We start from the raw sequence: 18876 nt of genomic DNA, 5'->3' as shown, positions 1-18876 counted from the left end.
TTATGGAAGCTTTGAAAAACTTCGAAATAGAGACTTTAGAAAAAAAAGAGTTGAGCTTCATAGCTCATGGAGAAGGTAAACCTCTGTTCAACACATAGTCACAAATTTACTTATAAATTATCTAATAATAAATTATTTCACATTGATAAGTGGCAATAAAATTCAAACTCATAAACTAATGAGATACAATTGTATTCTTATTCTTATCAGGTAAAATATAATTTTTAATTATATATTAAATTTTGTGACTGTCTCCATTTTTCCTCATTTTATTTTAATTTTTAATTTTCTTTAATTTTATTTGTTTTATTTTAATACTTTTTTCTTTGAGTTTTAGATTTATCTTTTCATCTTGTTTCCTTCTAAACCAACACCATAACAATTAACCTTGTATAGTACACATTGAAATTCTTGATAGAAGAGACAATAGTAAGACCAGATGAAAGAAATATTATGAAATATCCTCCAAATGAAATGTTGAGTTTTAAGCTTAGAAAAAATTATAGCTGTATATAATATAAACAATTTAACAAGTTATTTTATTTATTATACATAAATAGTATGGCTTATTTACATATTCTATGCAGCCTACAATAATTATTTTTAAAGGGCTAATTTCTCTTGAAACATGACAACGCTTAAATTTAAATAAGTTGCCAAAATTAGATTAGTAGTACTGCTAAGGAGGAAAACAAAACATTGAATATTCTTTGTAAGTTAATAAATTTTAATCTTTTCATTATATCAATAAAAGTTAGTTCAATGAATTAAAATTTAACATAAATCTTATTATTTACATTGTTAATATATGATTTATAAATATTTCTGCAAACTGTTTTGAATTTAGAAATATGTCATGGCTCTAATCAGCGATAAAAAAAACTTAACTCGCTTTAAATGATAAAAAAGATATTTGCATTATACTTAACCTTGGGAGTTTAAGAAGGTACGCGGTGTTGCCGTGGTCTGTAGCACAGCGAATCTTGTTGCTGCTTTTGCTGCAATTTGTTCTGGCAGGGCGGATTCTGTTGTTCATTCGAAGGAATGAATATTTAAATATGATGAGGATGGCCCAAAAGTGTTTGAACAAAGAAAAAAACAAATTGCCAAAGCAGGAAAAGAAAAATATGGGAGACAACGGCAGTCCCCTCGGCCCCAGGCGATGTCGTTAGTAGCTTGCCTTAAAAGAAGAGAAAATGACTAAGCAGGAGAAGTCATGTTCCGGAAAAACATAATCATCAATTTTTATAATTTCATCAAATTTTATATTTTATATTTTAATTCTTATAATTTTTTAATATTTTTAATTTATATACTTTTTTAAAAAGATTGAGTGATATTAATTTTTTAAATTTTTATAGTTTTTATTTTTTAATATTTTTAATCATTATAAGAATATAAAACACTTAAAAAAATTGCAAGAACTAAAGGTAAAACTTGTTAAAATTATTGGACAAAAAGTTATGTTTTCCTTTATATATATATATATATATATATAAGTATGCACATTATAAATGGATGTGCATCTCTCCATGTCATAATTATATATTCATCTTTTCATGTTATTTATATTACATTACTTAAAAGGTTGTAACTCATGAGATTCTTGAATTTTATCTTTCGCTTAGAATTGATATATTTTTTATGATAAATTATTTTACAATCAATTAATTATTGAAACCTTTGAGATGTAATTGTTTATATCTATATATAATCTTATTTGTATTGTAAACATGGAAGAAAATACAAGAAGTCATTGCTATTCTATTGTATCTATTCTTCCTCCTCCTCCTTTTCTTTCTTCTCATTTCTATTATCTTTATATTTCATTCATAATAATATATATATTGAATATAATTTTATTAAAAAGAAGGGGAAAAAAACTAAAGATCTCATCCAAGAACCCCTAAAACAATAAAATAATGTGAAAGGATTAATAAAATTAAATTTTTCCTTCAAATCTGAGGACTTAAAAAATATAAAGTCACAATGGAGGCCAACAAATTTTTGATAATATACTCAAACTTAAGGGCCCTTGTTGCAATTTTTTTAAAAGTAAAATTACAATTTTGTCCTTAATTAACTTGATATGTATGAATATTCAGTTGAGAATTCATAAATATTGTATTGCATATCCATGAGTATTATGTTATACATTATCTATATAACCTGTTCATTTTATTAAATTCATTTGATCAATTGGGCATGTTGGGACATTGTGATAGAGAAAATCATCCCTAAAAAAATTCAAAATCTTTTGAATCCAACTGTAATCTTTTATTTTTTAGGGCTTACATTGTGATTTTCCTTTAAAAAAAAAAAATCATCCCACGCGAGCCCTATTATGTAGTAAGCGAATATGAAATCATAATATTTGGATGGCTTGCCAGAAGCACATGTAATCATTAAGTCACTAATATTAGGAAAAATCTCACTCAAGGACCCCCTTAGCATGTTTTTAGCAAAGAAGGATTATAAGATTCTAAAATGTCATTGTACACCCATGAGGGCTGGCTGCAAATAAGATTTAAGGCAAAAGGACTTGAGTATCTCTAAATTTTAAAATAATAATAATAAAAAAAAAGGCATTGCAGAAGAAACCTTTCCCATTTCACCTGATAACTTAAAACCCATCTTTACCAAATCCATCGCTTTCATAATCGGACCCTTCTTCACTCATACTCGAACCCCCAGAAATGGCTGATTTTAAGCCTTCATTCATCATTTTACCATCATTCCATTGCCCACACCATATGAATCCCCCCTCTCACCCATAATCTCTTCCTCTGAATCCTCCCCCAACTCCTCCTCCTCATTATATAATGTATAAACCGTTGATAGAAATAAATTAAATTTTCAAACCAAGTATGAGTGGACTTGTCATTTCATTAACATTATTGAAATGGCAAGTTCACTTAGGTTTCTTAGTAGATTTACACCGTATCCAATTTGAGTTTTAACAGGTTTATTTGTATAATGTTCAAATATGTTGAGAAGATTTTTACAAGTAGATATCATTAAAAAAATATGGTAAAGTTAAAATTTAACAAGTTCAGTTCATATTATATAATTAAAAAAAATAAGAGAAATCTCACTTAAGGACCCCTGTAGCATGTTATTAGCAAAGAAGGACCGTAAAATTCTGAAATGTGACTGTACACTTATGGGAGCTTAACTGCAAATATGAGATTTAAGGCAAAAAGACTTGATTAGTCCTGAATTTTAAAATAATTAAAAGACGTGCCGCAAAGAAAACCCCACCCATTCCATCAGACAACTCAAACCCTATCTTCCCAAACTCATCACTTTCACGCCTATCGGAGCATTCTGTAATCAAGCTTGTCACTCCACCGACCCCAGCATTCATGAACGCACCTTAAAATCTTGCCCTTCCAATGGCTGAGGTTCAGTGTAATTTTTTATAGTCTTGCCTTCCCTCTTCTTTTCCTTTTTTTTAAACTATAATATCCTTCATTAATTATATTAATTAATTTTTTATTAATTATTTTTTATGATTATGAATAATAAAATTATGAGGAGTAATTTAAAAAGTTTACAATAAATGTTTATTGAAACATATAATTTTATTTATATGAATTTAATAAAAATATAAAAATTTTAATTTTTTAAAAAAAAATTTAAGGATTTTAATTTTCAGGGCTTAAAGAATTTAATTCATTAGACTATAAGAATTCAAGTAAAACAAAATAAACGACAAGGACTTAATTCAAACTAAAAAAATTATAAATATTTACAGATAGATTTTCCCTTAAATTAACTCTCCACAATATATTAAATAATGTAATTTCTTAAATATTTTATATTTATACTACTAAAGATTTTCATTAAACGCAATATATAAATTTTTCACAACAAATGACATTTTTAAAAGTGGATATAATAGGGCTGTACAAAAACCCAATAATCCAGTCCAACCTAATGGAACCCAGTCCGATCGAGAAAAAATTAGTCCAATTCAAAAAATGACCAACTAGATCAAACTTTTCATTCGAGTTGGATCGGATAGATCACTATCAATTCCTTTATTTTTAAAGAAGTCATATTTCAAGGTTTTCAACTTTTCATTTCCATTGTTGCATTATCATTCATCGGTTCTTCCATATTCACAAAAGTTGACTTCATGTCTTTCTTCCATATTCCTTTATTTCTTCGCTTCATATTCACAAGCTATAATAGCCTTTCTTTTTACCATTCGTCTGGTGCTGAAGCATACAAATAATAACTTGCTAGTTCTTATTCTCTCCCTTGTTCTGTCACAGTTTCCCATTTCTTCTTAGTGCTACTATTTCTACTCATCAGAATATATATATTTATTTAACAGGAAAGTGGAGCCTTACATGGCTGTGATAATACTGTAATTTTTGTATAATACCCTGTGCAATATTGATATCATAATGCACTCATTGCCATCTTTCATTTTTTATATAATAATGTAGTTTTTTTTTGCTTTTATTTAATTATTTGTTTTATTTTCGTTCGGCTGACTTATATCTTTTAATTTATTCTCATTGTGTTAATTTATTTGTTTTAATATTTTTTGATAAATTTTATATGATTATAGGCATTTTTATTGTCTTCCTTGAGTTTAAAATTTGAATGGTTAAGATTTAATGTTATATAAAACTATTATACTAAATAAATAAATAGATCTAAATTGTTAAACTTAAATCTGACTTGAACACTTCGTAATTGTAAACTAAAATTAAGATAAATAAATTTAATTAAATCTCAATCCTTGAATTTTGATCTGAAGATGAGAAGAAGAAAAAGAGACAAAGGATCATGAGAGGATCCAAATCCCGCAACACACGTCCATTGGGTCAAACTGGTTTTGTTAATTTAAATGTCTAAAGGGGAAAAAAGAAATAAAGAATTGAACACTTTTTATTTTGGAAGAAAATGGGATGTCATTACTTGAACCAGAATTACACCATTAGCCTTGGCGGGATTTGAAGGATCTAAAGATATTTACTAGAAGCACAAATTAGAAATAACGGTGGAGGACCTAACAATGTGATCCACAAAAGCTAATGCATCGTTAACAAAGTGATAAAAATTGATGGATTCTTTATTTTCTTGGTGACATCCTTTTTATGTTTGCTTGTAGTGGCAGAGCCACATTGGGTTTGTATCCCTTCACTTTTGAAAAAATTATAAAGAAAATATATAAAATTTACAACTTTACACTCTTAACTCTTAATATTTTACATCTTTTGAATTAAATGAAAAATATTAAAATTAAAAAAATTTATTAAATATATAATATTTAATAATTTAAATAAGATATAAACAGCATATTTATAATAAAAAAGTATACTATTATTTAATTTAATATAATTTTTTAAAATAAAAAAGATGATAAAACTATTTATATTATTAAAAAATTTAATCCTAATATTATTATTATCATTATTATTTAAAAAATATTTTTTATTAAATTATTTTACATCCTTAATTCAAGATCCTGATTCTATCACTGTTTTCTTGTACTAGCAAATGAAAAGAAAAGACATGTTTGGTACACGAAATTACTTTTTTTAAAAAATAAAAATATATCTAGAAAGAATAGAATAAGTGCATTAATTATTCTCCTTTTAAAAAATATTTTTCTATCTATCTTACAATGCATAATGATGTTTTGCTGGCCAAGATTTCTCTGCTTTCTTTTGGATCCCTGCCTGCTTTTGGAATCACAACAGGCAAATCAAAGCAATATGATAATCTCTTCGCATCCAAAACCTAAAAATCGGTTAAAGAAATAAAATTTAATCTTATATCAAATTAAATGACTTAAATATTTTGATAAAATATATTATTATTAAACATATTTAATATAAAAAATCTAATATCTTGAATGTAAAACACCTATCTAACTTCTCTCTCATATTTATCTTTTTTTTTTTTTAAACTACCCTTATCGATTGCCAGCAATAAGTTTAGAAAAGAGATATTTTAAGAAACCTTGTACATTGTCTTTAAAAATAGCTAATTTAACTAGTTCTTAATGCACACGAATTAGTTATCTAACCCTACATTTAGGATTTAGAACCAGAGTATATAAAATAATCCATGTTAATCTACTTAGAGCATGCATATGAAAAGAAAACATCCATATTTTTAAATCTGCCATGCTTGCCAGAATAGTAATACAAGTTGATATACTTTGCAACAAGCTCACGTGCCCTTTGGCCATTCCTGATTATAAGATTCTTCAGGCTTTCATCGAGTACAATAGCCCATTGAAGCAAGTAACAACCCACATTTGTCACTGAGCTGAGAATCAGAGAGAGAAACTAACCCACAGGCGATGATTCCTTTACACAATGAATATAATTTGAACTCCTTGGAACATCTTTCAGTTAAGACTAATAAAGAATTTTAAGCAAAGAGTAGAAACTACGCGTGAGAATTGGAGAAAATCAATTCAGTTTCTCAACCTTCACAGAGTTTGACGGACCTATATATGTTTTCCTCCAATATCCCACTGATAATGAGAAGATGCTTCTTAGTTCTTCGGCATGGAAAACAACTCTGGTGAATTCAATGTCCTGGGAATTATAGCCAATGCAATGTGTTCATAATTTAGTTACCATGCCATGACATAACTACTGCAGTATTTAGCAAACTGTCAACAGTAACACTACAGATTAGGAATTATATTCATAAACACCCTTCAATATATATAGTCATCATCAAAGACCATGTAATTTCCATTCCTTCTCGCTCTAGCCTCTCTGTCGGCCTGCACAAACAAATCAATACGTTCATGATAATATTTAGTATCGCAATATGTTTGAATGAGCAGCATTGGTAGAACATCCTACATCCATAACTTCAAATCTTTCCCCTTCTTTTCAATATAAAAGCCTATGGGTTTTCTCTTTCTTATCTCTTCCCACTTAATTTAATTTAGACAGAACGTTACATTGACTGGAATTCCTTGCCATATTCAGGCCTCTATTAACACCAGCAAGTTGAAATATTGAATAACCCAAAAATTTTGCAGCTTTCCTTACACTACACAGTAAAACACTGGACACTATGCTTACCTTGTGAATAAGTCTCTCAAATGCTACTGTTCCATGCTCCTCCATGTATCTCTCAGCGGCAGTTAGAACGTCATCTGGTTCACTGAATATGTCCTTCTTACGCGGAAAATACCACATTTGAGAAGCTTGAGGAATTTGGGGCAGTTGTGGGTTCATGTAGAAGGGTCTAATATATTGCTTATAAACATGTGCTGCCCCATTGAAATGTGGCAGCACCAACCAGCAACTGAGAATCAACTTGGCATAAGGCCAAATAGCAAGCCTGAAAGTAACAAGCTTCATTATTACACTCCAGTAATAGAAACACCAGACTTTCAAAACTTGCAAGTTGCAACCGAGCAAAAAAAAAAAAAAAACCAAAAACAAAAAACAAAAAGAACACAACCTTACAAAATACTAAGTCGTGCTCATTTTTCTTATTTTTCCTTTCAAAGGGCAGAGCTCATCAAAAGTTTGATTCAATTACTCATATATGCAATCTTTTAGAAGAAAATATAACAACCACGTATCAGTCATGATGTGACTCTTTCAAGTCTAAACTATACATTAACACTTAAGCATTTTCTCAAGTAACGAAAAAATTTAGAAGTATTGGTGCATTCCAACCACAGCCAACTCGAGCAATAGCAAGCAACCATACTCATATCGTAAACAGGGACGCTTACGCTTCAAGAACTTTGGCAAATGTGAGTTCAAAGAGTGTGATCAAGGAATAAAGAACCCAATAGGTGAGCCATTGTTGATCATCAGTGATGGACCTGGTTTCTATAGCCTTAATCGAAGCATATCTGTGAAACACAAGAAAGGGCGTGAAGAAAAGACAAAACCCACATCAAGTTAGGGCATCACATTGCTTCACAGTAATGACGCAAAATGCACAAAACAAAAGGCATACTTACAAAGGGTATACCAGGGTGACTAAAGGCCTGGGGGAAAAAGCAAACAAAGAATATAACCAAGTTCAGTGTGATTTGCAGCAAGATGCCGAAAGAACTTGAAGGAAAAGGGACTTACAATAAAAGAACATCTAAGTTATTGGCGATGACTTGGAGTAAATTGTTCCCAGAAGCGCCCATGTCTTGCAATGGTTGTCTGTTTATTTTCTACAGAACTGAGATGAGGGTTTAGTGGAGAGCAGACATGGAGTTTGGGATATGAGAGAGAGAGAGAGAGAGAGAGAGAGAGAGAGTTTGAAAAAGAGAGTCCAAAAAGTAAGAAAGGAAATGCGAGAAAGTTGGCAATGGGGTCTCTGGAAAGAACTGATTTTTTGGGAGAATTTTTTCGCGCTCGAGAAATGAGGCACCGAAATTTTCATTTTTCCTTTTTTCTGGCTCCTTATGTCGGAGGACATCTCTCATAATCCAGCATCGCTTAATTTCCGGCCAAAAACGTTGTGAGTCCAAAATCTAAAAATAAAAGGAAATAGGTTTTTTAAAAATATCCTATTAATTGCACGTATATCAATAGCTTTTAATGTAAATGATCCAAATGATTAGTATTTTAGTAGGAAAACAAACACACATTTTTTACAAATAACTAACATAACTAATTTAATTAATTTGAATTAGTTACTAGATTAAAGATGAAATGTATAGCATATCGATCATGTGTCTCTGATTTTAAAATTTTAAAATATAATAAACTTTTGGCAGGGATGAAAACCCTGAAAAGAATATACTTGGACCAATTTTTCTTCTTGGCCCAATAAAATCTTCATATAGCTGGGCTGGGAAAAAATGGATCTAGCAAGTCCTATCTCATACCATAATTTCGTAAATATATATATATATATATATATAAAAATAATTTCATTAGCAAGTATAATTCGTTAGTACTTCTATAAATATGAAGCTTATCATTTGATCTAGTCTTGATAACCCTACGGCTACGAGAGACACAATTAGCTGAACATTAATAACATCAGAACATTAATATCTCCCGGTTTAGTAATTTATTTTTTAAAGAAAGAGCTCCCTTCCTAGTTCCAATTTATCATTAGGAAAAATTGGTTCAAATAAAGACATATTTCTCTAGCTTTCAGTTTAGTATTTTAAAATCAAATCGAAATAATTTTGGTTTAATTTAATATGGTACGCACATAAATTTAAATATGGGGTCGGAAAATCACAACTGACCAGTCTCTATTCTGTAAGGTGTGAGGTATTTTCCTAACTGCATTTCTTATGTTTGTTTCATTTATATCACTCCATTCCATCCTTTTTATTAAGACATTTGGAGGAGAGATTTTTTTTTTGTCATGTTTATAAGGTACCACGTGAAATATTTGTGACAGTTTTTCATATCACTCTTATTAGGTGTTAATTTATATTTTCCAAGCTTGATTCTTTGGTTTCGTAAAGAATTTGTTTAATAAGAGAAACACTAAAAAAAATTAATTTTCAAACACAGTTTATGAGTTTTAGGAAAATTAATTAGAGAAAGTTTGCGTCTCCACCACATTCTTGAAGAGGCCAAAAAGTGCTTTTTTGTTTTGATTCACTTTGAGGACCAAATGTACTTCTTTCGGAAGCACTTTCTTAGTCATCAACTTCCTCATATCAATACTTAATCCAAACACTGTTAAAAAATACATAATATATGGCGCCTTCCATATAACAATTACTAAAAAAAAAAAAACTACTACACGTAGAAGAGGAGACGAGATTGGGAGCATTTGAATATATAATACTTAGCTAAAATAGCCGTTAATTTCTTTTTTTCAAAAAAAACTTTTTCTTTCAAAGTCTATATAACAATTATTTTAAAACAACCATTATATCATTCTTAAAGATTATATAGCAGTTAGTTTCAATAACTGTTATATAGTCTAATTATTTTATAATTTTTAAACCTAATATCTATTTTGCTGTTATTTTTAAATAACTGCTAAATAATTTCATTTAACAAGCTTTTCAACTTCAATTTGCCATCAAAATATTACGACTTACAAAACTTCAAAGACTCTCATCCTCCCGTAAAACCTCTCCATTCACCAAGAAATTCTCCCATTGTGTTTGAAAAACAATTTCCATTGTAACCCCAATTGTTTTCAGCCATCGTTTGTCTTGCCTTAGTGGTTTTGTCTTGTTTCTATGAGTTTCGATATCTGGGAGTCTGGTGGGTTCGTGGGTTCTCTTCTTTCATCTTCTTCAAGTTTTTCTCCATCAAGTTTGCAATTCTCTCCTTAATCTCCCTACTTTATCATCTTTCTTAAGTTTTGGTTGTTCTTCTTCTATGCATGGAGTGTACATGCGACTGTTTTTCTCAAGCACCCCCCTCCAATTGTGATAAGTGGATTATTTTTAATATTCATATTTGAATTTTTTTTAATCAATATGTGATTTTTGTGATAGGGGTCATTGGATGCCACTCATGTTTGATCTATATAAAGGCTTGATTTGTTGTCTCGATTCACTTGAAGGGCAACCGACTAACCGGAAACATATCATGGTCATGTTCAATAAGTAAGTTAGTTAATTTTTCTTTATGTGTTTAAATTATTATTTCTATGAAGTATTTGATATAGAGTTTCATACTATCATGTAAGACTATCCACATGTTTCGTAGCCAAAAATCTTTGCCTTCAATTCATAATAATGCACAAAGTTATGAGAACGCATTTGATTATATTATAATTAAGGTATACATTTACTCTAAATTTATTTAATCAAATTTAACTCACTATATTTTAACTTTTTATTATTTTTTTGTTCAAAAGAGTCCACAATAATGTAACAAGACTGTGGATTGTAACTCCAACAACATGAGGTATATGAAAGATATAATCAATTATGCACTGAATGACGAGATTTTGCATGCCCAAATATGTCTTTTATCTTTGCTATATTAATTTTAAAAATTTACATTATATTACACACATCACATACTTAAGCTTAATTTTTGTTGTTATGTTTGGCTTAGCAGTATTTTGATGATGCATTTGTAAAGGAATATACTGCAGCTGACATTGAAGAGATCCTCCAAGAGTTGTCACATGATTTGTTCAAACAACAAATAAAATATTCACGATTGGGACATGAATGATCACAACCATTAACTTGCTCAATTTTGATTCATTATATAGGCACTTTAGGTTCTTTATATTTTGGCCAATTTTAGCTTTACTTGGAAATTTTTGTGTGTATAGGCATTTTTTTTAACAATTTTAAAGTACTTTTAAATAGATTATAGAAATTATTGTAGGTTGGAATAATTTTGGTTTCAATTACATACAAATTTTGGTTGAAATTGCAATTCTGTTGCTGGGTTGCAATTCTAAGAATTTTTGCATTCTATTTTGTAGGGTATTATTGCTCAAAATGCAACTCCCCCCTTTTTTAAAAAAGTATTAAACTATATGGCGATTATTTCATTAAATAACATATGAAAAATGATAAAAACTGAACCCAACTATATAATTATTTTTATGAAATAATCGTTGAATAATATAGAGCAATTATTTAAGGGTTATTTTAAGAGAATTGTTAAATAGTTAGTTAAAATGTTGGTGGGGCTTGTGACTAGAACAAAATATATAATGGTTATTTGTAAATGACCATTATATAAAGTGAAATTATACGGTGGTTAAATAACTGCTATGTAGTTTATTCAAGACTATAAAGCTAAGCTATATAGCAGTTATTAATTGTTATATATAGATAAAAAATAACTGTAGCATAGATGTTTTTTTTAGCGGTGAAAATTTGCATTTCACACTTATCCCTTACCCCTCTCCCTTTTTCAAGCGATTCTTATATTAAGTCTCTCTTTTTCTTCACATTATTTCCCTATCTAGAAATTGTATTTGGTGTGAGGAAGGAATATGAGATATTTCATTTCTTAATTCGATATACAAGAAATGAAGGAAAAATACAAGAATAGGTCCTTATACTTCGATTGCATTTTTTTATTCTCTATATATGGTTTTATTTCGTTGTTCCTTGATCTCTCTTTAGTTTAATTTGATCAGTTTATAATGTCAATCCTTATAGTTTTAAAAACGCACATGAAACCATGAGCTGGCCTAGCACCGACAGAATTAATTTTTCTAATGTATGCTTAACTCTGCAAGCTCTATTGTTGATACGTACTTAATCTTACCTTTGCTTCCCACATTCTATTTAATCCAAGAATGTATGATGAACCTTATTTTTGCCCCCCCTTATCTTTTATTTCTAATCATACCTAGTTAATTTATTTTCATCCCAATATATTTTTACCATGTTAATAAAGGAATTGGCAGAATTGCAGTAAAATTAACTTCATCAATGTTGTATTGTTTTGTGCATTTTTTAAAATTATAGTGACTAACTTTGCAGGAAGATCAAACTAAAGAAATTGGAAACAATGAAATAAAACTATAAGGACTAAAAATAAAATGCAATCTAGTACATAGACAATTGTATTCTACTCAAAAATGAATATAGAACACGGCACTTATTTTTCTTGAGCACTTGTCCAAACTAAACTTTTAAAAACTGACGTATAGGGAGGGAAACGAAGAATCATGACTGTACCAATGATTCCAAATATACGAAACCCAAATTCATTAATGAGAATTGGTCCCTTCCACTAAGTTATCCCACAGATGTGTATATATATATATATATATATCTCTAGCTCCAGCTGTAACCCCTTAATTTGGCTCTTCGTCACCACACATCATGGCCTTCCCAATAATATTAAAATTAAAGCCCAGAAATATTTGTGCTCATTGATTATAACTTGATATGGAACCCGAATCACATACTTATGGGTTGCAGATTGATGATGAAGGACATAAAACGGGAAAAAAATTCCATCTGGGATTTAACGAATTATTGAAGAGAGCACAAGATGTGATATGATGGTGTGGTTACGTACGTACCCAATGACAGAGCAGTGAAAACGTTACTGCAGTAAATAAATGTTGCATTATTTAGGGAAATGAATTCATGGGGTGAGGACCCACGTTCTGAGAAATGAAACTGGGGAAGCTTAATGAGTTTGTGTTTGTATATGAGAGTGTGTAACAAGATTGACACATAAAAGGATAGGTATCTTGTGCAGAATAAAGAGCAACTGTTGTACGGTTTGGCCTATATACACATGCTTCCTCTCCCCCACCCTGCACCATCATTAATGCTTTCTTTTTACACGCTCTTCATTTTAACTCATTTTTCCTCTCCATTAATACGCACTTCAATCTTATTTATAAGGCATAGATGGAAGAATTATTTTGATTCTATTTATAAGTTAGATTATAAATTTTTTAGTGTAATTTTTTTTGTTTTATTTAGAATTAATTAATAAGTTTTAAAATTTTTCTTTATTCTGGTGATATATGTTGAAAATAATTTATAAATAAAATTAAAAAATAATTTATATATATTCAAGCAAGACTTCATTATTCGACGACGTATAGATGTAGGCAAAGGAATCTTCAATTTTCTTCCGCTTGAATTAAGGTTCGCAACCTAAATTTTCAACTCTCAAAATCCAACAATCTTGGTGGGTTCCACGCGTTTTGATTAATTAATTAATTAATTAATTAAGATGTTTATCTATCGCCATAATATTTTGGATATATGTGTGTGTATTACATGTTGGCATTTATGAAAAAAAATGTTTTCTACTAACTAACGTTGGTCTTAGTAGAGGTGGTCATGATTACTAATTAAGTATAAGGTGTCATGTTCAAATTTATGTGAATGCAAAAAAATATTTTTGAAAAGAGTTGCCTCCAATTAAATTCAACAATGTTCGAACATGAATCAATCAAATAACCATATAAAAATGTTGTTAAAAAAGAGGATAGAGAATGCACCTAGAAAAAAATGAGGTAGGTGCATTTCTCAATTTCTTCAATTCCTAGAAAATATTTTTCAGCCTTCTAAATTTGTTGGTATCTATCAGATCATCATGTTTGTCAATGAGATCCTTGTAAACATTATGTGCAAACTCAGTTTTCAGGTTGAAAATTGTGTTAACTAAGTTATGGCGCATAGATAATCTACAAACAATACTATGTAAAACACGTGTGCAAAGTGGGAATTCTATTTTAGGGTCCATCATGCATATGTTTTGCAACTGAAGAAGTGCTTGTAAAAAATTATATTTATTTGATTCTTATTTCTTTTTCTTCATTCTTACATATATTTTTTGGATTTTGCACAATAAAGTTGCGTACAGCCCTAAAGGCTGAAGACTCATGATCGTTGATTGAAAAGAATCAAAAGATGTATGAATGAAGAAAGTAGTGCGGGCACATAAAAAAGTATTCCAAAAAAAAAATCGTCTAATAAGATTTAATTTGAACAGTCGCAATCAGTAAAACTTTTGGGAAACGCGTCTTTGAAAATTGCACGACATGTATCATCAAAATTGATCGCATCGAGATCTTTCATTTCATTGATTATAAAATTTATGTTGCATAAACTAAAAAACTACAACTATTAAAGGAGTCGTAATATCGCTTTGAGAGAATAAAAAGTCAAAAACGTAGTGATGCAACAGCTAGCTATAGCAATATACATAGCACCTCCTTCCCTTTCTCTTCAACTTGTCAAGTACCAAGCCATGCACTTTATGCATGGATCTCTCTCTCTCTCTCTCTCTCTCTCTCTCTCTCTCTCTCTGAGTCACAGACACACCTTTATGTGGATAGCGTGTGTGTGTGTATGATACATGCTTAAGCAAACCATCAAACATAGTATTTGTCAAACTGTATATCAGACCTGCATCAGTTTTGTTAGACTCAAATTGCTACAGGTTGGAGGTTCTATATATATTTTTTTTAATTCAGACTCTAATTCATTGAGGAGCTTCTTCTTCTTCTTCTTACAAAATTATAATATATGCATCATGCATGGACAAATTAATGTAAATGAGGCTAACTACATATGGAGTGCTGCAACATTATGAAAATACTTGTTCAGATGGATGAACAAATTAATATAAAGGAAAATAACAGGGTGGGGTTGAAGCACTCGAAGTAGTGCAGAATATATCCAAGTCTGGATTATGGATTGGGCGATAATTAATTAAGATGTGATGAAGATAGTAACTATCACCAGCAAACGTACAAGTCTCGCGTATGATTATGATGTGCTAAGCTACCTAGCCAGTGATGAGCTATACATGTTTATATGAGAAAGAGAAAGAATGAAGGCATTGTGTGCACAGCAAGAGTCTGTATTTGGATTTTAGGGAATGTGGCCAAATCCCATGGGGCTCACCACCACTTGATAAGTTCCACACCTAACACCTCCAATTCAAACCCTTTTCCACCATCTTTAGCTCTCTCTTGGTCCCTATATGGCTACGTACCCACTACAATACATATCATTCACACGCCCTAACACTATCATATATATTATTCACGCTGCTGTTTTTCCAGAGCTCTCAGACATCACAGAGAGATGTCATATTTAATTTCTTTCTGACCCACATTATTGCAAATGGATTTATCTTTTTATATGCCTTCGATCCATGAACCTACCGTAAACACTATTAACATAGCAACAACATTACTGTATATGCTATATAATATATATATATATATATATATGTAAATAATGAGCTAATATCTCATCTTAAAATTATATGAGCATACATGGCATGTATACGTGCTTAATTGAAACAAAACGAGGAGAGTTAGACGGACAGCAAAACCAATAAATTAAATCACTCTGTGAAGGGAAAACAAATTAAAGCTTGGGCGAAGCAAACAGCTCTCAATATGTATGTGTTTTTTTCTCAAACCCTAATATCACCCTCTGCAACACTAAAATCGAATATTAAAGCAATCAAACTCGAGCCTGTGCTGCAAATAGACATGATAGAAATTTAATTATATATATAGACTCGGAAACCGATATATATAGTAGAAGACTAGCTGTGAAAAGTAGTAGAAGATTCAATAGCACATGTATTAGTTCATACACATTAGTGTGTTACTATTTGATCCTCATTGTTATTCCTCAGGAATGCTCACCTCCTCCGTGTCCGGTGATCGCGGGAGATTCCGGAACGCCACTGGACGGAATCTGTCTGTATGCATTTAGGGCTGCAAGCATGCCTAAGTTGCTTTCATTCATCACTGTACCGCCTAATTGCTGTCCACCCATCAGAGCCATTGGAGAAGCAAAATTCATAAAATGAATTCCGCTGCCGGGCATGGCTCCTCTATACATATTACTGTAATTACCGCCGGAGGGAATTGCCCATACAGGGTCACCACTACTGCTTCCGCTGTTACTGCCACTGCTGCCCATGGATTGGTTGTTTCCGGCGGGGCTACTTACCATCCAAAACGTCGCCGGAACTGATGAATGACTCGCCGGAATTGAACCGGTGCTGGACTGTAACAAATAACTGCCTATCTGACTCTGTGATAGTTCCTGTTCCGGTGACCTCCTCTTTTTTGGCAAGCTTCCTTCGGTTTCTGTTGGCGTGGATTCAAGGCCGCCGCCGCCGCCGCCAGTTTCTTCCCTAAGCTCTTGCTTTGATAGTTGTAGAATGGCATTCACATTACTCGCAGAACTGAAATTATTCATTGAAGAATTCTCGGAAGAAGAAGACGAAGAAGAAAACCCGACGGCGCCCCCGGGAAACAAGATCCTTCTGGGATCATCCATGACCGCGTTTCTCAACTGCAACGATGAAGAAAACAAGCTGGGACTGAAGTAATTACTATAATTATTACCCCTGAAGTACTGTGACGGCGCTGACACCGTCGAGCCGGAGCTGCGGAGCGAGATGTTGAGGGAAGTAAAATTGGCAGGAATGGTCCCAGTCCCCGTAGCGGCGATCACGGCGGGTTCTGCCTGTTGGAGCAGCCACTCGATGGTCTCGCCGTCGGACTTATGGCCGAGCTCCCTGGTCAGCTGAAACACTCTGGCAGCGCAAGCCGCCGGCATGCGGATCCGACGGCCCCGACCTTCCACCTTCGTGTGCCTGTCCTTGGTGGATGTGCGCTTCGGAGGCGCCTTCTTGGAATTATCGGCGAGCTGGAGGTTATTTTCGGGTCGGGTCGGGTCGGCGAAGCAAGCTTTTGCCACAGCCGAATCCTCCTCCTCCTCGTGTCGCTGTTCACCATTTTTCTTCTCCAACAGCTGCAGAGGAAAATTAGGTCTGCGGATCCCATTAGGATGATCTGACTCCTCCATGATCATATGATCTGAAAATATACAAAAGCTGAAGGAAGGAGGGGAATTTTTTTTTATTAATTTTATATAGAAATAGAAAAAAAAAAGCAACTGAAATCTACTGGTGCATCATATCACCAACCCTCACGATGATATGGTGTAGTGGGCTAAGTGGGTCTGTCTTTCTGGGTGTTTCAGCTTTGTGGAGCATGGAAATTCCTCTGTGACTGCTGATGAGTTGTGTTCTCTCTCTAAAAGTCTAGAGAGAGAGAGTATGGGGATGAGGATGACAAGCTTTAAGCAACAACAATAATGAGTGGGAATATAATAATAAGGGGTCATCCTATAATTTCCAAAAGCAACCAAAATGAAGAAAAAGCTCATATTATTCAATAATGCCGTGTTTTCATTTGGCCAAATTACTTTAGCACGGATTGGTGCAACAAAATTTTACAATTCAGGCCAAGAAAATTTAGAACATAAAAAAGAGTTTCTTCTTTGACGTTTGTCAAGTACAGAATTTAAAATTAAAATGATTTTTTGACGATGTAAACACATGAATAATTTATACTTATTAATAATACTACCTGTATTAAAAATATATATATGTGAAGCAGAAAATGAATTATATTGTCTTGATAGTTTATGCACTTTCCTGTGACTATATATTTATGTTATGATAGGTTTCTTGCAATTTTTATTAATATGTTAATGTTGATTGGAGCTGATTTTGAGTTTGACACGTTATAAAATGTTTTTTCCCTCTAAATTCGTAGTGGTGAATCCTTACCTTATATTCAGGTAAAAATAACAATAATTAAGTAATAAGAAAGTCATGTCACATATAAAAATCAATAAAAAAATCACCGACTTTTGCAAGAATTTTGCAAGAACTAATAAATGAGTGTAATTTTTGTTGAAAAGGTAGATTTTCGCGGACAATATTAAACGTGATATATAATATTTTTGAATGGTTTTAAATATTAAAAGTATAAGTAATTAATTACTGGATAAATTGGCTTGAAAATTTATAAGGGTGATATATCAACAAATATAATAAATCAATCATAATATAAAATATAATAAATATTAGGCTATTTATTTGATATGATTTTATAACATACATTATATCTATGAAGCTCCCTAATTAATTTTTATGCATAAATAATTGAGGGATAGGAGGATTCGGTATCAAATAATTAAAAAGGAAAAAAAAAAGAAGATTTCTTTTCAAGGAGGGAAGGGATTAATGAAAAAAAGGTCAAAAAACAAAAAAGTGGGGAAGAAAGAATAGTAAATAAAAGAGAGAACTGGATATAGGTTGAGATAAAGAAAACTAATTATTTACAAGTTTTATTCACTTATAAATATTAATTTTAATGTATACTCCTTCTAAATCATAATATAAAGCATTATTAATTGATTCATATTTTTTTAAAAAAAGGCTAGAATCTTCCTCTCTTACAAAAAATATACATCTTTCTAATTATATTCTTATTAAATGCTCTATATAATACTCTAGAGTCTATTCCTTATTAATATAAAAATATACATCTTTCTAATTTTGATGCATTATTTTTTTCAAAAAGAATAATAAATAAAGTAAAAATATAATTAAAAACTACCTAATGCCATATACCATAGACTAAGCAAAATTTTTAAAAAATACCTTGAGTTGG

The 18876-nt window shown here is 31.3% G+C and overlaps 2 protein-coding genes across 6 annotated transcripts; both read right to left on the bottom strand.

Moving 5' to 3' along the window:
* Positions 1 to 6110: 6110 nt before the first annotated feature.
* LOC129311653 (HVA22-like protein c) lies at positions 6111 to 8325 on the bottom strand. 2 transcript variants are annotated; one of them, XM_054954040.1, is made up of 5 exons: positions 8085 to 8317; positions 7970 to 7996; positions 7736 to 7858; positions 7071 to 7332; positions 6111 to 6763 (listed from the first exon to the last, which is right to left on the bottom strand). In XM_054954040.1, exons 1-5 carry the CDS (start codon positions 8144 to 8146, stop codon positions 6695 to 6697), a joined length of 543 nt encoding a protein of 180 aa, XP_054810015.1. In that variant the 5' UTR covers positions 8147 to 8317; the 3' UTR covers positions 6111 to 6694. The 2 variants fall into 2 exon arrangements, with proteins under 2 accessions (XP_054810015.1, XP_054810016.1); XM_054954041.1 differs by lacking the exon at positions 7970 to 7996 and having other exon boundaries at positions 8085 to 8325.
* Positions 8326 to 15886: 7561 nt separating this feature from the next.
* LOC129310549 (transcription factor TCP14-like) lies at positions 15887 to 17497 on the bottom strand. Of its 4 annotated transcripts, none has more exons than XM_054952418.1 (2): positions 17346 to 17497; positions 15887 to 17229 (listed from the first exon to the last, which is right to left on the bottom strand). In XM_054952418.1, the coding sequence occupies exon 2, from the start codon at positions 17222 to 17224 to the stop codon at positions 16031 to 16033; it is 1194 nt and encodes a 397-aa protein (XP_054808393.1). In that variant the 5' UTR covers positions 17225 to 17229; positions 17346 to 17497; the 3' UTR covers positions 15887 to 16030. The 4 variants fall into 4 exon arrangements, with proteins under 4 accessions (XP_054808393.1, XP_054808392.1, XP_054808394.1 ...); XM_054952417.1 differs by having other exon boundaries at positions 17340 to 17494; XM_054952419.1 differs by having other exon boundaries at positions 15887 to 17246; positions 17340 to 17484.
* Positions 17498 to 18876: the final 1379 nt, after the last annotated feature.

This window comes from Prosopis cineraria, unplaced genomic scaffold (assembly GCF_029017545.1).
Source record: "Prosopis cineraria cultivar Desert tree isolate PC_DT_omini unplaced genomic scaffold, ASM2901754v1 PC5, whole genome shotgun sequence".
Taxonomy (NCBI): Eukaryota; Viridiplantae; Streptophyta; class Magnoliopsida; order Fabales; family Fabaceae; genus Prosopis; species Prosopis cineraria.
This window is presented reverse-complemented; position numbering and strand designations above follow the sequence as displayed.

Coding starts and splice junctions, on each gene's coding strand:
- LOC129310549 (XM_054952418.1), bottom strand. CDS start 17,224: ATGATCATGGAGGAGTCAGATCATCCTAATGGGATCCGCAGACCTAAT.
- LOC129311653 (XM_054954040.1), bottom strand. CDS start 8,146: ATGGGCGCTTCTGGGAACAATTTACTCCAAGTCATCGCCAATAACTTA. Junction 7,859..7,969: donor GTCACCCTGGTATACCCTTT/GTAAGTATGCCT, acceptor TGTGTTTCACAG/ATATGCTTCGATTAAGGCTA. Junction 6,764..7,070: donor TTGAGAGACTTATTCACAAG/GTAAGCATAGTG, acceptor TTGTTTGTGCAG/GCCGACAGAGAGGCTAGAGC.